The sequence below is a fragment of the Salvelinus alpinus genome, chromosome 6 (assembly GCF_045679555.1).
Source record: "Salvelinus alpinus chromosome 6, SLU_Salpinus.1, whole genome shotgun sequence".
NCBI classification, from domain to species: Eukaryota; Metazoa; Chordata; class Actinopteri; order Salmoniformes; family Salmonidae; genus Salvelinus; species Salvelinus alpinus.
The window spans coordinates 76,802,873-76,826,676 of record NC_092091.1 but is presented as its reverse complement, the minus strand read 5'-3'; the positions used below and the strand labels follow the sequence as shown (position 1 = coordinate 76,826,676).

At 39.8% G+C, this 23,804-nt stretch overlaps 1 protein-coding gene across 1 annotated transcript in view; it reads left to right on the top strand.

Moving 5' to 3' along the window:
* Positions 1–23,120, top strand: part of LOC139579407 (up-regulator of cell proliferation-like) — a 29,508-nt gene extending 6,388 nt beyond the window's left edge. Inside the window, exons 5-10 of the mRNA XM_071407999.1 lie at positions 2,155–2,236; positions 4,825–4,905; positions 5,768–5,820; positions 6,327–6,416; positions 6,950–7,031; positions 15,274–23,120. Coding sequence (XP_071264100.1) covers positions 2,176–2,236; positions 4,825–4,905; positions 5,768–5,820; positions 6,327–6,416; positions 6,950–7,031; positions 15,274–19,946 — 5,040 coding nt within the window. The 5' untranslated portion in view covers positions 2,155–2,175 and the 3' untranslated portion in view covers positions 19,947–23,120. The remainder of the gene's footprint in view (positions 1–2,154; positions 2,237–4,824; positions 4,906–5,767; positions 5,821–6,326; positions 6,417–6,949; positions 7,032–15,273) is intronic.
* Positions 23,121–23,804: the final 684 nt, after the last annotated feature.

Here is a 23,804-nt window from a genome sequence, read left to right as displayed (position 1 = left end):
ATGCCAGACTAGGCATTAATGTGCCATTATTCTAAATGGAAGCTATTGTGCTTCATCATCAAAAGACCAGAATTCTAGATTCAATGTTGCAGCGTAGCCTAGTGGTTAGAGCATTGGGCTAGTAACTGAAAGGTTGCAGGTTCAAATCCCCTAGCTGACATGGTACAAATCTGTCATTCTGCCCCTGTACAAGGCAGTTAACACTGTTCCTAGGCTGTCATTGAAAATAAGAATTTGTTCTTAACCTGTCTGGCCCAGGGGTTCCGTTAGCAGGATTCCTCCCACATTCCACTGAAAAGGCAGAGCGCGAAATTCAAAAAATATTTTTTAGAAACATTTAACTTTCACACATTAACAAGTCCAATACAGCAAATGAAAGATACACATCTTGTGAATCCAGCCAACATGTCCGATTTTTTAAATGTTTTACAGCGAAAACACCACGTATATTTATGTTAGCTCACCACCAAATACAAAAAAAGACACATTTTTCACAGCACAGGTAGCATGCACAAAACCAACATAACTAACCAAGATCCAACCAAACTAACCTAGAAACAACTTCATCAGATGACAGTCCTATAACATGTTACACAATAAATCGATGTTTTGTTCGGAAAATGTGCATATTTGAGGTATAAATCAGTTTTACATTGCAGCTACCATCACAGCTACCGTCAAAAATAGCACCGAAGCAGCCAGAGTAATTATAGAGACCAACGTGAATTACCTAAATACTCATCATAAAACATTTCTGAAAAATCGATGGTGTACAGCAAATTAAAGACAAACATCTTGTGAATCCAGACAATATTTCCGATTTTTTAAGTGTTTTACAGCGAAAACACAATATAGCATTATATTAGCTTACTACAATAGCCTACCACACTACCGCATTCATTCATCAAGGCACGTTAGCGATAGCAATAGGCACGTTAGCGTTAGCGAATAAACCAGCAAAAGATATTACATTTCACTAACCTTCATAAACCTTCCTCAGATGACAGTCCTATAACATCAGGTTATACATACACTTATGTTTTGTTCGAAAATGTGCATATTTAGAGCTGAAATCAGTGGTTATACAATGTGCTAACGTAGCATCTTTTTCCCAGAATGTGCAGATATTTCTATTAGACTCTCACCTATTCTGACCAAATAGCTATTAATAAACATTACAAAAAAATACATGTTGTATAGGAAACGATAGATTCACTATTTCCTAATGAAATCGCAGTGTTAGAATTCTAAAAATATCTTCATTACGACATAAGACTTAGTTACGGTAAGGGAATGCCCAAAACCTGAGCGCAAAGCTACTAGTACACAGTTCGACAGATATATGAAATAGCATCCCAAAATCCTACTTTTGGTGATCTTCCATCAGAATGTTGTACAAGGGGTCCTTTGTCCAGAACCGTCTTTGTTTGGTATTAGAAAGTCGTTTTTCCCTCTTGAATTAGCAAGCACACTGGCCAAGTGGCGCGAAGCTATCCTTCCTGAACATATGCAGACAAAGCAACACGCCTAACGTCCCGAAAAAATTTCAATAATCTAATAAAACTATATTGAAAAAACATACTTTACGATGATATTGTGACATGTATCAAATAAAATCAAAGCCGGAGATAGTATTCGCCTATAACGACAGCTTTTCTGAAGGCAATTACAGGTCCCTCCACGCGCCTTCCAGAAAACCGAAAATGGAGGACACTTCATTCCAAGAGGATTCATTCCATCTCAGACCAAGATAATCAACTAATTTCTTCTCTCACTTCCTCTTGACATCTCTGGGAAGGTGTATGACGTGCACGTATAGTCATACGTATCATGCCCATTTACAGGCAGGTCCTTGAACAGAGCATCGAATTCAGACTTTCCACTTCCTGGTCAGAAAGTGTGCTGGCAAATGAGTTCTGTTTTACCCACAGACAAAATTCAAACGGTTTTAGAAACTAGAGAGTGTTTTCTATCCAATAGTAATAATAATATGCATATTGTACGAGCAAGAATTGAGTACGAGGCCGTTTAAATTGGGCACGATTTTCCCCCAAAGTGAAAATAGCGCCCTCTATCATTTAACTGACTTGCCTAGTTAAATAAAGGTAAAATGTCATAATATGTCTAACAACCTTTGAATTCAAATTTTTATAGGAATTGGAAGAGAAAGAGCCAATGACAAAAGCCAGAGAGTCTAAACCAAGGAAGGAGGGTTCCTCAGGAGAAACAACCCAAGGTACCACGAAACTTGACACAGGATTTGGTAAAACTTTGTTATAAAAAAATATTAATAAGCATTTACAAACTATTAAAAAGGTTTACGTATGTTTTGCATGTGGTGGACAACATATAAGAGCTGCTGATAAGTAATTGATAATATTTCAGATTTTTTCCCCCCACATTATTACAATAAGACATAATGTGGGAAGCAACACGTAACTGCCAAAATAATGGAAACACTTGAGTAAATGAGGGACACAAAATATATTGAAAGCATGTGCTTCCACACAGGTGTGGTTCTTAAGTTAATTAGGCAATTAACATCCCTTCATGCTTAAGGTCATGTATAAAAATGCTAGGCAGGCCATTATTTTGGCCACCAAGGCTGTACCCCCACTGGATGAAAATGCCCCATCCACAGGGCACAAGTGGTCACTGAATAAATTAAGCATGAAACCTCCTCACAGCCTGGCACTCCTGATGGCATGGCAGCGCTTTGAGCCATGCTACAGGGCTTCATGTTGAATCAACAGCAGTCAATGCAAGCAATGCAGGAGCAGGTTAGCCAGCTACAGGAGGAGGTACAGAAAAGCATGACAGATAAAGCCTCCCCCATTTCTCCTTCACCCAAATCCAGATAGCTGATGTTCTGAAAGAGCTGCACAATCTGGACCGCTACATATCAGCCGGGCTAGACAATCTGGACCCTCTCTTCTTAAAATGATCTGCCGAAATTGTTGCAACCCCTATTACTAGCCTGTTCAACCTCTCTTTCGTATTGTCTGAGATCCCCAAAGATTGGAAAGTTGCTGCGGTCATCCGCCTCTTCAAAGGGGGAGACACTCTAGACCCTAACTGCTACAGACTTATATCTATCCTACCCTGCCTTTCTAAGGTCTTCGAAAGCCAAGTTAACAAACAGATTACCCAACCATTTCGAATCCCACCGTACCTTCTCCGCTATGCAATCTGGTTTCAGAGCTGGTCATGGGTGCACCTCAGCCACACTCAAGGTCCAAACGATATCATAACCGCCATCGATAAGAGACACTACTGTGCAGCCGTATTCATCGACCTGGCCAAGGCTTTCGACTATGTCAGTCACCACATTCTTATTGGCAGACTCAACAGCCTTTGTTTCTGAAATGATTGCCTCGCCTGGTTCACCAACTACTTCTCTGATAGAGTTCAGTGTGTCAAATCGGAGGGCCTTTTGTCCGGACCTCTGGCAGTCTCTTAAGGGGTGCTACAGGGTTAAATTCTTGGGCCAACTCTCTTCTCTGTATACATCAATGATGTCGCTCTTCCTGCTTGTGATTCTCTTATCCACCTCTATGCAGACGACACCATTCTGTATACATCTGGCCCTTCTTTGGACACTGTGTTTACTAACCTCCAGACGAGCTTCAATGCCATAAAACTCTCCTCCCGTGGCCTCCAACTGCTCTTAAATGCAAGTAAAACTAAATGCATTCTCTTCATCCGATCACTGCCCGCACCTGCCCGCCCGTCCAGCATCGCTACTCTGGACTGTTCTGACTTAGAATATGTGGATAATTACAAATACCTAGGTGTCTGGATAGACTGTAAACTCTCCTTCCAGACTCACATTAAGCATCTCCAATCCAAAATTAAATCTAGAATCGGCTTCCTATTTCGCAACAAAGCATCCTTATCTCATGCTGCCAAACATATCCTCGTAAAACTGACCATCCTACCGATCCTCGACTTCGGCGATGTCATCTATAAAATAGCCTCCAACACTCTACTCAACAAATTGGATGCAGTCCATCACAGTGCCATCTGTTTTGTCACCAAAGCCCCATATACTACCCACCACTGTGATCTGTACGCTCTCGTTGGCTGGCCCTCCCTTCATACTTGTCGCCAAACCCACTGGCTCCAGGTCATCTACAAGTCTCTGCTAGGTAAAGCCCCGCCTTATCTCAGCTCACTGGTCACCATAGCAGCACCCACCCGTAGCACAAGCTCCAGCAGGTATATCTCACTGGTCACCCCCAAAGCCAATTCCTCCTTTGGTCGCCTTTCCTTCCAGTTCTCTGCTGCCAATGACTGGAACGAACTGCAAAAATCACTGAAGCTGGACACTCATATCTCCCTCACTAGCTTTAAGCACCAGCTGCCAGAGCAGCTCACAGATCACTGCACCTGTACATAGCCCGTCTGTAAACTGCCCATCCAACTACCTCATCCCCATACTGTATTTATTTATTTATCTTGCTCCTTTGCACCCCAGTATCTCTACTTGCACATTCATCTTCTGCACATCTACCATTCCAGTGTTTAATTGCTATATTGTAATTACCTCACCACCATAGCCTATTTATTGCCCTACCTCCCTTATCTTACTTAATTTACACTCACTGTAAATATACTTATCTTTTTTTCTACTGTATTATTGACTGTATGCTTGTTTATTCCATGTGTAACTCTGTGTTGTTGTATGTGTCGAACTGCTGTGCTTTATCTTGGCCAGGATGCAGGCGTAAATGAGAACTTGTTCTCAACTAGTCTACCTGGTTAAATAAAGGTTAAATAAAAAATTTAATAAAAATAAACATTGTGCTGTGACCCCTCTGCCAGAAGAAGATCCAGTTACCCTGACTACACAAGTACCTCCCAACCCTGGGAAGTTGGCCCAGGAAAGGTTGCAGCGTTTTCAGTGTAAGGATTTATTACTATGTTTGGCGACTTACCCTTCAGTTTATTTTACATTACTCTTCAATATGTATTTTGTAGCTGCCTAAAAATGTGTTATTAAAAGGGTCTTACAACAAACCCAGACACTTTCAGAAGACAAGTGCCTCAGTCCCCATGTGAATTGTTCATCAAAATAATGGACCCCTTTAAGGGTTTTTCACCTATTGCGGATTACAGCTTTAATGTACTTTCCAGTGTTTCCAGTTTTCTATGAAATACAACCTATAATTAATTACAATATGAGGGACATAATTAAACATTTTTAGAGGGAAAACTAAGTATAAAAAAAAACAATTATCTGCAGTTTTTTTTCACATTATTACATTAAGATGTAATGCGGGAACATACATGTAACTGCCAAAATAATGGAAACACTATTGAGATTCAATAACATGCATTCTACCCCGGAGTGAAGCTGCTCTGAACACCTTAAACCCTCCTGTTGTCCCCCAAGTTTTTAGAATATGAACTTTTAAAAGTCAGAGTTTCACTGGACAGTTACTTTAAAGCTCTTCATACCAGTTCCTTTCATTGCCCTTACACTTCACGTCTGATCAATGACTTAAATGTACATGTTTTAAATGTCAAAACTCAGAAAAATATTCAAGTTGACACAGTAATGGAAATATACCAAACATGTATCTTCATTATATAATTGTAGTCTTCACGAGTATGTGTTTAACTGGGTGTGTGGGTGATATAACGGAGGTGGATTATACATTTCATACACATACAAAGGTTTTACTGTATCTGATCTTACTGCATCTCCCTTCTGCATCTGAGATTCTGCCCTTATTAAAGTACTATATCTCTCCCTTAATTCCAGGCCCACCCGAGGTGTTAGGTGAACGCATTGTCAATAAGGAGGAGGCAGAAAGGGTAATAGACACATTTACATGATTTCTATCCTCAGTGGTCATGCTGATCATGTTCCTGTAATATGATATGTTTCATTTCAAGGTCAAAGCTAAGTGCCTCTGTTTACGGTTAAATAAGGTTGATTTTCAGCATTTTGTGTACAGATGGAGCATCTTAATTTGTCCTATAATGCCACAGCAAAATAATCCTGCAGTAACAGGATTTTACATTTAGTCCATAATGTTGCTTGATCGTTGGTTAGGCTTATTAGCTGACCAAAAGTAGGCTACATGAAAAGAGCAATTCTGTTAAAAATGTTGGTGTGGGTTTTCAGTGAATTTATTTCAATCAGGAAGCTCCTTTGAAGGAAAATTCAGAGGAACAAAATATGTATCAAATTTAGACCCTACATCTGTATGTACATTCTCAACATAAAATGATGTAAAGTGAATTACAATAAAATATATACTGTAACTGTGCGGCTCTAGTGTAACCACTGTTTTTGTGGATGTATTATTTCCCGAAAGCCCCATCCAGAGATTTTAGCCCCATCCTTTTCCAAACCAGAGAAGGGCTTGAGAGAAAAGACTCATCAGGGACAACATGGAGAACAAAAGGTGGGTAATGACTAGGATTGTGCTGAGTTGGCTACTCTGAAAAAATGTACTTCCATAAAATCCAAGATAGCAGCCACCCACTTTTGTTGTTCTATTACATTGTGTGATCTTGCTCTCATGAAATGTAGTGGGTGAGATCTTTATCTTTTTTAGAGGTTCACTGAGAAAAAATGGAATAGTCTATTGTGGACGGTTTGGCTGCCGCTTTAACAGGGGTATACTGGACCTTAAAAAATAATTTATTGCCCAAGTTAAAATGGGAAGATACGCGAGACATTCATTTTGAAAGTATAGTCACTTTCATTTTTCAAACATATTGCCTATCCTGATGTAACATTGACAATATCAGTAAGATATGCATCACAACTACAGCCGTAGTATGAATTCAGCCCCAACTAGGCATGCCAGACTAGGCATTAATGTGCCATTATTCTAAATGGAAGCTATTGTGCTTCATCATCAAAAGACCAGAATTCTAGATTCAATGTCATAATATGTTAAACATGTTAACCTATGAATTCAACTTTTTATAGGAATTGGAAGAGAAACAGCCAATGACAAAAGCCAGAGAGTCTAAACCAAGGAAGGAGGGTTCCTCAGGAGAAACAACCCAAGGTACCATGACACTTCACTTTCAATGACATAGGATTTGGTAACGCTTTGTTATAAAAAAATATTAATAAGCATTTACAAACTATTAAAAAGGTTTACTTATGTTTTGCATGTGGTGGACAACATATAAGAGCTGCTGATAAGTAATTGATAATATTTCAGATTTTTTCCCCCCACATTAATCAATCAATTTCAATTTTTTTTTTTTTTTTTATATAGCCCTTCGTACATCAGCTAATATCTTTTATATAGCCCTTCGTACATCAGCTAACATTATTACAATAAGACATAATGTGGGAAGCAACACGTAACTGCCAAAATCATGGAAACACTTGAGTAAATGAGGGACACAAAATATATTGAAAGCATGTGCTTCCACACAGGTGTGGTTCTTAAGTTAATTAGGCAATTAACATCCCTTCATGCTTAAGGTCATGTATAAAAATGCTAGGCAGGCCATTATTTTGGCCACCAAGGCTGTACCCCCACTGGATGAAAATGCCCCATCCACAGGGCACAAGTGGTCACTGAATAAATTAAGCATGAAACCTCCTCACAGCCTGTCACTCCTGATGGCATGGCAGCGCTTTGAGCCATGCTACAGGGCTTCATGTTGAATCAACAGCAGTCAATGCAAGCAATGCAGGAGCAGGTTAGCCAGCTACAGGAGGAGGTACAGAAAAGTATGACAGATAAATATTGTGCTGTGACCTCTCTGCCAGAAGAAGATCCAGTTACCCTGACTACACAAGTGCCTCCCTCTCCAGGGAAGTTGGCCCAGAAAAGGTTGCAGCGTTTTTTGGTTAAATACTTATTTGGTGACTTACCCTTCAATGCATTTTACCGTACTCTTCCATATGTATTTTAGTAGCTGCCTAAAAATGTGTTATTAAAAGGGTCTTACAACAAACCCAGACACTTTGAGAATACAAGTGCCTCAGTCCTGTTAAAAAGAAAAACGATATTGTAACCTCTTTGCAATAAGGAATTGAGACCAAACGCTCATGAGAAGTTTCAAGTCTTTAATGCCAGGGATAAAGTCAGCTGAGTGCATACATTTAGAAAGTTCACAACACTCCAGTCCATGCAGAGCAGTAAAGCCCCTGGGCCTGATGGCATCCCTATTGAATTCTATAAAGCCTTCTCCTCTAAATGATCCCCTATCCTCAGCTCAATGTACAATGAAATCCTTTCTAGTCAGAAATTGCCACAGACACTTACCCAGTCAACTATTTAGCTTAAAAAAGACAAGAATCCCCTAGACTGTAGCTCATACTGCCCTATAAGCCTTTTGGGCTTCGATTATAAAATTCTCACTAAGGTCCTCTCTCTCCATTTAGAGACAGTGATGGCTAATATAATTAACTCTGACCAAACCGGATTTATCTCAGTTAGGCAATCTTTCTATAATATGCGCTGGCTATTCAATGTTCTTTATTCTGATCACTCAACTCTACAGCCAGAAGTTGTCAGCTCTCTTGATGCTGAAAAGGCTTTCGACTGGGTTGAGTGGAAATATCTATGTACAGTACTAGAGCGATTAGGGTTTGGCCCGTCATTTCTTTCCTGTCTTAAGATTTTGTTCTTGTCCCCCGTGGCTTCTGTTCGCACCAACAATATTACCTCCAGCTACTTCCCTCTCCACAGGCAGGAAAGGTTGATGTTTATCTCCTTTCCTATTATATAAGGGTATTGAGCCTCATTCTATCACCCTGCAGGCGGAGGAGAGGATTAAGGGAATATTAAGGGGCAACATAACTCACAAGGTGTCTCTGGATGTTTGGAGTTAAACCTAACAAAAAGTGTGCTCCTCCCCATTAATCAGTTAGCAGAAGGAATTGGGTAAGCCAATTTCCAATTTAAGGTGGAGCATCAGGTCTTTACTTATTTGGGGATGAAGGTCACACGCTCATTTAAGGCTCTGTTTAAACATAACTTCAAAACACTCCTGGAGCGCACTAACCAGGATTTCATTAATTATTGAAGAACATTAATTCTGTTAAGATGACTCTACTACCTAGGTTTTTGTACTATTCCAAATGATTCCCATATTCCTGCCAAAGTCGGTGTTCAAACAACTTGGCAGCTACATTTCCAACTTCATTTGGAATAAGGCAAATATGGCAAAAAAAAAAAAAAGTATATCTAGAGAGACCTAAGCAGACGGGCTGGGCCTTCCCAGTTTTTTACACTGCTACTGGTCAGCAAATTTTTCTACATTTGAAAACAAGGATGGTCCAATTTGGGCCATCATGGAGCTACAGTCAAGCCTTCCAACTTCTCCGAAATCGCTCCTGTGCTCCCCAATGCCCATGAACCTTGGCACTCATGTTTTGAACCCCATTGTTTTGAACCCCTTAAAATCTGGTCACTTTAGCATTAAACAAGCAAGCGGCTTCTCCCCATTAACATCTAATCATCTCTTCCCAGCGTCATAGATTGACACGGAATTCCAGTTCTGGCTTAGGAACGGTCTGGTGTTTTTGTGTGACCTATTTGTTGATAACACATTCATCTCATTCCATACTCTAAGGGTTGACAATAATATTCCCAATACCCACTTTTTTAGATACCTGCAAACTCGCAACTTTGCCAAAAACATTTCCCTTCATTTCCACTCGAGCCCACTAAGTGTCCAGTTGAGAGGTGCTTAGATCCTAACCCTTATCTGAAGGGCACAATCTCCAGATTATACGACATAATACAGAACATTAATCCGCCTTCCTTTGCAAATACAAAATCTCCATGGGAGCGAGACGTAGGTGGCGAGCTACCCGCTGATATATGGTAACAAAGTATTAAGCGTATCCACACATCATCATTTTGCATAAGGCATGGGCTTATTCAGTTTCAGGTTTTGCACCATCTCTATTACAAAAATATATACTCAAAAATATACCCAAATGTTGACCCCAAGTGTTTGTGATGCCACCAGAGTCCAGCGACTGTGGGACACATGTTTTGGTCATGCCAATCTTTGAGTGGCCTCTGGGACCCCATTTTTTGAGGTATTCTCACATATGTGTAATACAACTGTTAGCCCCAACCCGGTCACTGACACTTTTGGGGTAGTTCCTTTAGACCAGAATGCTACCACGTATCAAGCAAATGATGCATGGTAGTCTGCAAAGCCGCCCTCCTTTATGCAGTGGGATAAGGAGGGGATGTCATCTTTGCATTGGTCCCGACAAAAGTTTGATTTAACCTGGTCCCCATTAATACAATACGTGGAGAGCCTATCTTTTACTTAGTGGAACTTGCATAGTTTGGTAAGCATGTCTGTTCTTGTGGCCATTTGTGCCGATAAGAATTTTGATATAACGTTTTTTTCCCATTATTTTTGTTTCTATTGCTGTTTGTTTCTCTTTTTCTTTCCTATTTAACTTACTTTTATAGATGCCTTGTCACGCCCTGACCTTAGAGAGCCTGTTTATTTGGGTGGGCATTCTAGTTTGTCTATTTCTTTGTTGGCTTAGTATGGTTCCCAATCAGCAGCTGTTTATCGTTGTCTCTGATTGTGGATCATACTTAGGCAGCCCTTTTTCCCATCTTCAGTTGTGGGATCTTGTTTGTGTGTAGTTGCTTTCTGCACTGCATATAGCTTTACGTTCGTTTTGCTTTTTTTTTGTTGGTGTCATTGAAAATAATAGTATAATGTATGCCTACCACGCTGCACCTTGGTCTCCTTCCGACGACGGACGTAACATGCCTTGGTGGGTGGTTGGTTGGTATGGAGGGAGGGAGGGAGGGAGGGAGGGTGGTTTGGAGGGAGGGAGGGAGTGGAGGGTGGGAGGGAGGAAGTGGAAGGAGGGAGAAGAGAATGAGGGTTTGGGGTTGTACTGTTTTTGATGTTATATCTGAAAATCTATAAATAAAGTAAAACAAAAAAAAGGAAGTTCACAACACATTTTATACTCTTCCCTTGTAGATGTCACCTCCCCAGCAATACATTTTATGACCCCAATGTCACGATCGTCGTATGGTGAAAGAGAGGAGGACCAAGGCGCAGCGTGATAATGATACATCTTCTTTTATTCTTCTATACAAACTAAACAAAACAACAAACGTGAAGCTATATAAACAATAAGTGCAGACACTGGTAACTTACACATAGACAATCACCCACAACCTACCTAATGACTATGGCTGCCTAAATATGGCTCCCAATCAGAGACAACGATAGACAGCTGTCTCTAATTGAGAACCAATCTAGGCAACCATAGACTTACATAAACACCTACACTGAACACAACCCCATGAACTCTACAAAAAAAAACCTAGACAATACAAACACCCTAGACGAGACAAAAACACACAAACATCCCCCATGTCACACCCTGACCTAACTAAAATAATAAAGAAAACAAAGATAACTAAGGCCAGGTCGTGACACCCAATGAGTTTCCCTCCTTTCCCCTGTGGAATGTCCATGGTCCTCTTTGTTCAGCTAGATGTCAGAATCACAACCAGTCCATCTTCATTGTCCTAGGCCTGACCCTGCTCTCTGATCCTAGGCAATTTCCTCTTATCTGATTAGGTCAACTTTTCTCACTTAGCATACACACAGTTTCATGTCCTAAACTCCATTAATACTCATAGTAGTCATTCACTACACAGGATACAAACAAACTACAGTTTAACTTGAAACATGTTACATTTTAACAGAATCCATCAGTCCCCATTGTGAATTCTTAATAAAAAGGATGGACCCGTTTAAGGGTTTTTCACCTATTGTGGATTACAGCTTTAATTAAAATAACTTTTTCTATTAAATATGTTTTCTATTAAATATGACCTATATTTAATTACCATATTAGTGACATAATTAACATTTTTGGGAGGGAAAACGTAAGTACTTAAAAAAAACATTTACATTAAGTTGTAATGCGGGAACATACAGGTAACTGCCAAAATAATGGAAACACTATTGAGATTCAATAACATACATTCTACACCGGAGTGAAGCTGCTCTGAACATCTTAAACCCTCCTTTTGTCCCCCAAGTTTTTAGAATATGAACTTTTAAAATTGAGATTTTCACTGGACAGTTACTTTAAACTTCTACTTGCTACCAAACCCGGATCCGGGAGCACCCCCCACAGTAAAAAAGCTGACTAGCATAGCCTAGCATAGCGTCACAAGTAAATACAAGCATCTAAATATCATTAAATCACAAGTCCAAGACACCAGATGAAAGATACAGATCTTGTGAATCCAGCCATCGTTTCTGATTTTTAAAATGTTTTACAGGGAAGACACAATATGTAAATCTATTAGCTAACCACGTTAGCAAAAGACACCACTTTTTTTACTCCACCATTTTTTTACTCCATCAGTAGCTATCACTAATTCGACTAAATAAAGATATATATAGCCACTAACCAAGAAACAACTTCATAAGATGACAGTCTGATAACATATTTATGGTATAGGATATGTTTTTTTAGAAAAATGTGCATTTTTCAGGTATAAATCACAGTTCTACATTGCAGCTGCAATCTGAAATAGTGCTGAAGCTGCCAGAATAATTACAGAGACCAACGTCAAATAACTAATTACTCATCTTAAAACATTTCTGAAAAATACACAGCGTACAGCAATTGAAAGCCCAACATCTTGTGAATCCAGACAATATTTCAGATTTTCTAAGTGTTTTACAGCGAAAACACAATAAATCGTTATTAGCATACCACATGAGCTAACATCACCCCAGCATTGAATCCAGGCAAAAGGGGCGATATCGTTATCGCCACCAAAATATATAAATTTTTTCACTAACCTTCTCAGAATTCTTCAGATGACAGTCCTGTAACATCATATTACACAATGCATATAGCTTTTGTTCGAAAATGTGCATATTTAGCAGCATAAATCGTGGTTATACAATGTAATCTGTAAAAACATTGCATGCATTCTGGCCGACGCCATCTTGGAGAAGCGCCTATTCTAATAAAAAAACTATTCATAAACTTGACTAAAAAATATAAGTTGGACAACAATTGAAAGATAAATTAGTTCTTAATGCAATCGCTGTGTTAGATTTTTAAAATTAACGTTACTAGACATATAGTGTGCGTTGCAGCCAGACCAGTGCCTGAAAAAATGGCGACCAAACACTATTACATTTTTCCACATAAATACGGAATAACATCATAAATAGTTCCTACTTTTGGACGAGCTTCCATCAGTATCTTGGGCAAAGTGTCCTTTCTCCAAAAGAATGGTTGCTTTGTTGTAAAACGTCCTCTTCACCTTTGGAATTAGCTGCTGACAGTAGCTATGTCGCACACACATGTCCAAATCCTCAAACGAAATACTAAGGAAATTCAGAAAAATAGCAATATACTCGCATAAACTGATATAAATCGGTTTCAAATAACTTTGTTATGATGTTTCTAACACCTATATTTAATTAAATTACAGACGGATACATCTAAGGTCGATAACTGAGCGTTCCAAAATTTCATCCTGAGGTCTTGCCCTGCGCCATGACGAGAAAAAGAACGAGAAAAAGAAAGGTACTCTCGTTCCTTCTGGCTTTATAAACTCGGACAGCTACGTAGAGAGCCCATTCCACTTCTCATTGGTTACTGACATCCAGGGGAAGGCGGGTGCAGTTCATTTCCAGCCATAGGATATACACAGACTTTTAAACTGAACCCAGATCAGAGCATAATTCTCAGACCTTCGCAAGTCATGTCAGGATTTTCGCTGTAGAAGGAGTTCTGTTCCACCCACAGACATAATTTAAACGGTTTTAGAAACTAGAGATTGTTTTCTATTCAATAGTAATAATAATATGCAAATTGTACGAGCAAGAATTGAGTACGAGGCAGTTTAATTTGGAGAGGCAAAATGTCAAAGTTGAAACAGCACCCCCTATATTCTCAAGATGTTTTAACTTCATACCAGTTCCTTTCATTGCCCTCACACTTCACGTCTGATCAATGACTTAAATGTAAATGTGGTTTCTGAGTTAATTTAGCAATTAACATCCGTTCATGTCTAAGGTCATATAAAATGCTAGGCAGGCCATTATTTAGTCTATTATTCTGGCTACCAAGGCTATGCCCCCATAGGATGGCAATGCCCCCACCCACAGGGCATAAGTGATCATTGAATGGTTTGAGTGTGAAAGCGATGTAAAACATATGCCATGGCTGTCTCTCTCACCAGATCTCAACTCAGCTGATGGGAAATTCTGGAGCCCTGCCTGAAACAGCATTTTCCACCACTATTAACAAAACACCAAATTATTATATTTCTTATCTAAGAATGGTGTCACAAGGCAGGTAGCCTAGTGGTTAGAGCGTTGGACTTATAACTGAAAGGTTGCTAGATTGAATCCCCAAGCTGACAAGGTAAAAATCTGTCGTTCTGCCCCTGAACAAGACAGTTAACCCACTGTTCCTAGGCTGTCATTGACAATAAGGATTTGTTCTTAACTGACTTGCCTAGTTAAATAAAGTTAAAATTAAAAATAGATTTCCAGAAATGTGTAGAATCCATGCCAAGGTACATTGAAGCTTTTCTCACTCATGGTGGCCCAGCCCCCTATTAAGACACTTTATGATGGTGTTCCCTTTATTTTGATGGTGTTTCCTTTTCCTGTAGCTACAAAATTCACAAGTAGATTTTTAAACCTGTGATTAAACCCTTTCTCATGGTTGGTGTCTTGATGGATTCAGTAAAAATTGTGTGACATTAAACACTGCTTTTCTTTCCTTGCATTTATGGAAACATTTATGTTTATCGTTAAATCATATAGTAAATATTTAAGTTCATTTAGACATTGAACTTGAAACCCTGTAAGAATCCTGGATCCAGCTGTATATTTGGGGGGGGATGCAGATCTCTGAAATACAGTGTAACAAAGTAACTTTTTGTGTCTCATGTTACATTACATTGTGAACAGTTTTCACTGGCACACAAATCCAAAATAATTTCAGTTTGCAAAATTGAATGTTTCTAATTGCACCAGTCACCTTAACTTGATTCATTAACGTGGTTCTTCAATAATTACTTCCCTTTGGAGTTTAGGAGCTCGATGGATTTTCTGATAATATCTGAATTCACCTTTAAATGTTTGCTTCCATTTCTGTGAGTCACTGTGTCTCAGAGATGGTCTGCCTCTGCTTGCTTTAACTTCATCCATAGTTCAGTGTAAAACACCTGTTAGTGTGCTTTTCTGCTACACGTTGAAGAGGATTTGTAATCATGGCTCTCTTTTCATTTATATTCACAGGACCTTTTCTCAGGGAGCTGTTGTCAAAGACTGGACTAGAAGATCATTATGAAAACAAGCTGACGTTAAGTACTGTCCTTGAGATAAATGCTGATACTACATCAGATGAACCTCTTACCACTATGCAGTCACTTCCAGGGGCCTTCCTGAAGAAATTAATGATGGCAAATGTGAATGCTAGGAGTGTGAAATGTCTGACCACTGACCAGGAGGTTTCCTATTGTGATGTAGACAACCTGGACACTGACACTGAGAGCAGTAATGTCGTTAATCCACTGGACCTGATTACTGCCCTGTTTCTGTGTTCAGATGGTTTCCTGCAGCAGGAGATGGTCCAGAAAATGTCCATGTGTCAGTTTGCTGTTCCTCTTTTGCTGCCCAACTGTGACACAGAACGAAGCACTTTGATGCTGTGGGCCTTGAGGGACATAGTGAAGAAGTTCAGATCGTCTTCACAAGCAGCCACAAAGGCTTTTGTGGAAGAGAGAGTAGTTCTCTCTGATATTCCGATGGTGTCCTTTGTTAGGTTAGGAGAGAGCAGCTTGTCCAAGTCTCAGAGCTTGAACAAGTTGCTAAGTAACCCTCAACAGTACCATGACACTTTTGTTCATCATGATATGGAATGTGGAAATGCATCTCGACAAATCTCAGATGGCCTCGTTGAAATCAGCTGGTACTTTCCATGTGGGAACAGAAACATAGACATGTTCACTAAGCCTGTGGCGGTGGCCAATCTCAGAGGAGACATCAGGTCCTTTGAAACAGAGTTCTCCTTTCTGTGTCAAACATCAGTGGCAGTTTACATTTTCACTGATGACTTAGAGGCAGATTTCTTCAAGATCTTGAAAAGCAAAAAAACTAAGGCAGAGTTATTTCTGGTTGTCAACTCTCAAAGAAAAATGTTCAGAGTAGACACATTGAAAAAACTTATCAGAAACTGCAGTATCAATGAAAAAAACGTGATTGTGAAAAATAAGCAGAATGATGCAGAATTTGTCAAAATCCTGCAGTCATCTGTGGGTGACATCATCAAAAAAAGTCCAAACCGATTGACAATTGAGAACATGGCTGACATGGCTCATCAGATGGGGGTTTGGGTTGATGGAGACTGTGATGAGTGTCAGAGTGCTTGGAAGATGGCAGATGAAATCACCAGGAACATCACAGACACAATTAAATTCAAAAATGAAACGCTACCTTTACAAGGACAAATCTGGAAAGAGCTTTCCCATTTGGAGAAAGAGAGATGTAGACTGAGAAAAGCAGGGGATCAAAACATTGAACACTACAAGAGCTCTCTGAAGAAAAAGGAGGAAGAGCTGAGAGAGAAGCAACATACATTTGACATGTCAGATGCAATGGCTAGCTTTATGTTAGGAATGTCAAGATCAGGAGCGGAGCGTTCCTATTTCCTCAGATGGATGCGGATAAATCTGGACAATCTGTCACGGCAGAACCTGTCTGCTTTGAGGGACCGGTACAAAGATCTTTGCCAAAATTCTCAGGAGAAAAAATATGACATTAAAGATTTGGATAAGCAGTTATCTGACTGTTCCCTGGGACTTGAACACTTCCTGCGTGAGTTGGGCCAGTTATATGAAGCTTCCTGCTCCCTCCCTGAAGACAGTCCTCAAAGGAAACAGATGGAGCATCTCCCTGGATTGTGTGCTCAGATGCTGTTGGATGGTTTCCCCATTGAGCTTCTGGATGGAGATGCATCAAATATCCCTCTGAAATGGATATCATCTGTACTGACTCAACTTCATACTCTTGTGGACTCCAACAGCAAGATCCGGGTGGTCACAGTTTTAGGGCTTCAAAGCACTGGGAAGTCCACTCTCCTCAACACCATGTTTGGGGTCCAGTTTGCTGTCAGCAGTGGAAGATGCACCAGAGGGGCCTTCATGCTACTGATTAAAGTCCACAAAGACCTCAAGGAGGAGCTGAAATGTGACTTCATCATGGTGATTGACACAGAGGGGTTGAAATCACCAGAGTTGTCTCAACTAGATGATAGCTATGAACATGAAAATGAATTGGCAACACTGGTGATTGGACTCAGTGATGTCACTATCATCAACATGGCCATGGAGAACTCCACAGAGATGAAAGACATTCTGCAGATTGTTGTTCATGCTTTTATCAGGATGAAGGAAGTGGGGAAGAAGCCGATATGTCATTTTGTGCACCAGAATGTGTCAGACGTGTCTGCTCATGACAACAACATGAGGGACAGGAAGAAGTTGTTGGAACAGTTGAATGAAATGACGCAGGCAGCAGCCAGAATGGAGAAGAAGGAGAATATCACCAAGTTCACTGATGTGATGGAGTATGATCCAGACACAAGCTGCTGCTACATCCCAGGACTCTGGCATGGGACTCCCCCTATGGCTCCAGTCAATGCAGGCTACATTGAGGCTGTGTACAACTTCAAGAAGACCTTGATGAAAGATTTCAGAATCTGTCAGAGAAATGATGACTTGACACATTTCCTGAAGTGGACACAAAGCTTGTGGGAGGCAGTGAAATTTGAGAAATTCATCTTTAGTTTCAGAAACAGCTTGGTTGCAGATGCATACACCAGATTATGCTCTGAGTACAATGGTTGGGAATGGACCTTCCAGAAGGAGATGTATAACTGGATGGTGAGTGCTGAAACTAAAATATCCAATATTGTCATGACAGATCAACATCCCCAGAGGTCCATAAGAGATGTGCTACAAGTCTTGATGAGAGAAGCATCTGGGAAACTGTCATTGGGAGAAAAGGAAATACAAGACAATCTAGTGAAATACTTTGAAAAACAAGATGACCATGTCAATCTGGTGGAAAAATTCAAGGAGGACTTTGTGTCCAGTGCCAAAACACTGAGACGAGAGACAGAAAACACAGTGAGGAACAAACTACAAGAAGCTGTTGAAATCAAAGAGGGAATGACAGAACTTGATGACATCAAGTGCTCACAAGCAAGTATACTAGAAAAAAAAGTGCTGGCTTTGCTTCAAACCTGTAAACAGAACAAATCTGTCCTGTCGGATGAGGCCCTCAGAGAAGTGTTTGAAAGAATGTGGAAGAAAACTCTGTCTGAGATCAAATTCAGAGGACTCTCAAGAAGACATGTTGCTCAGGATGCCTTCAGAATTTTACATGACCATTTATCTATGAGGTCGGGTTACGTCAATAGTATGTTGGTTGGAAACAGCTTGGTTGATTGTGGGAAGACACCCTTTGTTGTAGAGCCAGGGGATTGGTGGCAGAAGACTACAGGCTTTGTGATGCGCTTGAATAGAGACCATCTCAGGATGAAACTGCAAGAGTTGTGTGACAACATCATAAAAAAGTGTCAGGAGTTTATAACCCAGAAGGTGAAAAGCAAAACAGATTACCATGACACTTACATCAAAGAGCTGCTTGAAATAATTGATCAAACATCACAACAAAACAAGAAACGTAAAGTTTCTGAGGAATGTGAGGTTAAACTGAAGACGCACATCTGTGGCATAGCAGCAAGAACATTTCAAAAGAAACATGATGATTTCATTGCATTCAACGACCCAAGGAAGTGTCTGGAACAGTCTAAGAACAAGTACCTTACTGACTTCATAGACTTATTTCATAACCGAGACCAGTGCCTAAATAAAGCTGAAGAGTTCACAAAGCTCTTACTGCCAGCTGTACAGGACTATGTGACCAAAATGATTGGTCCTGATGTGGTTGATGAAGTGAAGACAGGTAAAGGGTCAGAGGGTTACAGCACCCGAGGAGCTTTCCAGTTCTCCATTTTGAAACAACTCCTGACTGATGGAGAATATGAGAAATATAGTGAGTACATAAACCGATATGAACGTTTTGTGAAGGACTGGCTGATTGACCACATTGTCCAACAACTCTCAAAGGACAACAGACTGGAGAAATTGGAGAATAAACATCTTTCAGAGATAGTCAAGATCATCACTGCGGAAATTTCAAATATCAGAAACACAACCCACACTGTAAAATATATCAAGACATTCATTCAGAATATGTGTTGTGCCCTTGAAGAAAAGCTTGTTTTCCCTAAGGATGCTCTGGATTCCATCATGACTCTGAACTACTCTGCTAACACAGAACAGTTTGCTGACGACCTCACAGGGTTTGTGGGAAAAATGGAACAGTCACTGGCAGCTAAATATGATAAGGGAGGAGACATCAAAGAGAGACTCAGATCTCTGCCATTCAAGCCTCAGGACAAGATGTTCACCAGTCTGTTTGGCTGTGGCAAGCAATGTCCTTTCTGCGGTGCACCCTGTGAAGCAGGAGGTAAGGAGCATGCCAAGCACTTCACCTCTATTCACCGTCCGCAGGGTATCACGGGTTGGGTGAATTTAAAGACAACTGTGTTAAGAACTGACATATGTTCATCCTCTGTGATTAGTGACAGAAAATTCAACACAAACCTGAATGAAGGAAAACCTCACCTCTACAAGGACTACCAGACATATTACCCTGACTGGATCATAACTGGAGATTCCAGCATTGAGGCTTCAGACTACTGGAAGTATGTGATGGCCACATTCAATGAGAGAATTGCTAAAGACACAAATGCACTCCCTGCTGATATCCCAGAGGACTGGAAGACATTAACATATGATGATGTATTGAAGAGCTTGAAAAACGCATTCAACGTGAAATAAAGTGGGAAACGATAGCATGACTCTTCTTGACCCAAACATAGAATTGGCCAATCAAAGATTTCAGACATGTCAACCAGAAATAACTCACCAAGCATGAATGTTTCTTATCAAAAAGCCAGAACCAAGAACTTGAAATAAATTGCTAATCTCTAAATTCCAATACAACTTCACCCTCGAACAGCTGATCAGGTACTTTTTACCTTTCACGTACCTTGATTGGTTTGTTGAAGGAAGAAACTGATCAAAAGGTACCACCTTAGAAAATTATAAACTAGAAACATTTTAGACTAAACTAGGAAAATGACAATGCAAAAGATACCATGGAACTCTTACCAGATAGTTGCAGATTAAAAGGCTGTTTAATACTGGCATATCAGTGTAGGAACACATTTAGCTACTGCCAACACCTTCATCAAGGCCGTGTAGCAAGGCTAGTGTTTGAGTTGACATTACTGACTGACAGGTACCTGCAGCATATGAAGGTGGAGTTATACCATACATACTGTAGACTGACAGATACCTGCAGTATAGGAAGGAAGGTGGAGTTATACCATACATACTGTAGACTGACTGATACCTGCAGTGTAGGAAGGAAGGAGGAGTTATACCATACATATTGTAGACTGACAGATACCTGCAGTATAGGAAGGAAGGTGGAGTTATACAATACTGTAGACTGACAGATACCTGCAGTATAGGAAAGAAGGTGGAGTTATACCATACATATTGTAGACTGACAGATACCTGCAGTATAGGAAGGAAGGTGGAGTTATACCATACATATTGTAGACTGACAGATACCTGCAGTATAGGAAGGAAGGTGGAGTTATACCATACATACTGTAGACTGACAGATACCTGCAGTATAGGAAGGAAGGTGGAGTTATACCATACATATTGTAGACTGACAGATACCTGCAGTATAGGAAGGAAGGTGGAGTTATACCATACATACTGTAGACTGACAGATACCTGCAGTATAGGAAGGAAGGTGGAGTTATACCATACATACTGTAGACTGACAGATACCTGCAGTATAGGAAGGAGGAGTTATACCATACATACTGTAGACTGACAGATACCTGCAGTATAGGAAGGTGGAGTTATACCATACATACTGTAGACTGACAGATACCTGCAGTATAGGAAGGAAGGAGTTATACCATACATACTGTAGACTGACAGATACCTGCAGTATAGGAAGGAAGGTGGAGTTATACCATACATACTGTAGACTGACAGATACCTGCAGTATAGGAAGGAAGGTGGTGTTATACCATACATACTGTAGACTGACAGACACCTGCAGTATAGGAAGGAAGGTGGAGTTATACCATACATACTGTAGACTGACTGATACCTGCAGTATAGGAAGGAAGGTGGAGTTATACCATACATACTGTAGACTGACAGGTACCTGCAGTATATGAAGGAAGGTGGAGTTATACCATACATACTGTAGACTGACAGATACCTGCAGTATAGGAAGGAAGGTGGAGTTATACCATACATACTGTAGACTGACTGATACCTGCAGTATAGGAAGGAAGGTGGAGTTATACCATACATACTGTAGACTGACAGATACCTGCAGTATAGGAAGGAAGGTGGAGTTATACCATACATACTGTAGACTGACAGATACCTGCAGTATAGGAAGGAAGGTGGAGTTATACCATACATACTGTAGACTGACAGATACCTGCAGTAGAGGAAGGAAGGTGGAGTTATACTTTACATACTGTAGACTGACAGATACCTGCAGTGTAGGAAGGAAGGTGGAGTTATACCAAACTGTAGACTGACAGATACCTGCAGTAGAGGAAGGAAGGTGGAGTTATACTTTACATACTGTAGACTGACAGATACCTGCAGTGTAGGAAGGAAGGTGGAGTTATACCATACATACTGTAGACTGACAGATACCTGCAGTATAGAAAGGAAGGTGGAGTTATACCAAACTGTAGACTGACAGATACCTGCAGTAGAGGAAGGAAGGTGGAGTTATACTTTACATACTGTAGACTGACAGATACCTGCAGTGTAGGAAGGAAGGTGGAGTTATACCATACATACACAATCAACAAATGTCTTTAATAAATCCCTTTTTACCTCAGCAGATTCTAATTATACAGAAACCCAGCCTAATCACCAAACAGCAAGCAATGCAGATGTAGAGTCACAGTGTCTAGAAAAAACTCCCTAGAAAGGCAGGAAACTAGGAAGAAACCTAGAGAGGAACCAGGCTCTGAGGGGTGGCAAGGCCTCTTCTAGCTGTGCCGGGTAGAGATTATAATCATACTGTTGACTACTAGTTGACTTGGACTGTGATTGACTCTAACATTCAATCATAATGTTAGACAAATATATTCACAATTGTTTTTATAACCGTCTTGATTAGAAGTGAATGTAGATTATGTTCATTGTGATTACAAGTATATCAGTGCAAGATAGAAGTGTAACTCTGTAAAAATTAAGTGAAGGTCATTTCTTTGGTTGATCTTTGATATTGTGTATTGCCTTTGATTTGATTTAGTTTGATAATGTATGTCATTCATTTAGTCTTTGAAAGACCAGCCCAATGATGGGCTGAAAGGGATCCTAATGTCATGCAGAATGTACATCATGTTATTGTCAATGGTCCATTAGAGTTTTATACCTATGGATATGTGATTATGTTTAGATTACCATGACAGCAAGCCTCAAACAGATGCATACATACTGTACGTTGGAAAAGGCTTTTATAGTCCTGGTCTTTGTCTGATACAATTGAAATGTATTGTATTAAGGGCTACTGTAGTTGCATGCATGCTAAAAGATTATGTAACAAGTTCATTATTCTTTTGTTTATTTTTGTCAGTTTTGTCAAACATAAAGAATGTGTTTACCTCTGATTTAATAAAAACATTGAAGCATTATTTTACTGTAGAAAAATGCATGTAACATTGTATGATTCCTCTCCCAAACATCAAATTAACAAGGATGTATAGTTCAACATTTATTGTTAATGAAAACATTTTATTGACACAAAGTTATTTTAAATGCAATGGATCAGTCTGAAACTATGCACATACACTGGCCATCTAGTGGCCAAAATCTAAATTGCAGCTGTGCTGGAATAATACATTATGGCCTTTCTCTTGCATCTCAAAGATGATGGTGCAAATAAAATTATTCTTTGTATTATCTTTTACCAGATCTGATGTGTTTTATTCTCCTTCATTTCTTTCACATTTCCACAAACTTCAGTGTTTCCTTTCAAATGGTACGAAGAATATGCATCCTTGCTTCAGGGCCTGAGCTACAGGCAGTTAGATTTGGGTATGTCATTTTAGGCAACATTTTTAGAAAAGGGGCCGATCCTTAAGAGGAGCACCTCCAATTCGTAATAAACTATATATATATATATATATATATATATAAGTCGGAAGTTTACATAGACTTAGGTTGGTGTCATTAAAACTCGTTTTTCAACCACTCCACAAATTTCTTGTTAACAAACTATAGTCGGTTAGGACATCTACTTTGTGCATGACACAATAATTTTTTCCAACAATTGTTTACAGACAGGTTATTTCACTTATAATTCACTGTATCACAATTCCAGTGGGTCAGAAGTTTACATACACTAAGTTGACTGTGCCTTTAAATAGCTTGGAAAATTCCAGAAAATGATATCATGGCTTTAGAAGCTTCTGATAGGCTAATTGACATAATTTGAGTCAATTGGAGGTGTACCTGTGGATGTATTTCAAGGCCTACCTTCAAACTCAGTGCCTTTGCTTCACATCATGGGAAAATCAAAAGGAATCAGCCAAGACCTCAGAAAAAGAATTGTAGACCTCCACAAGTCTGGTT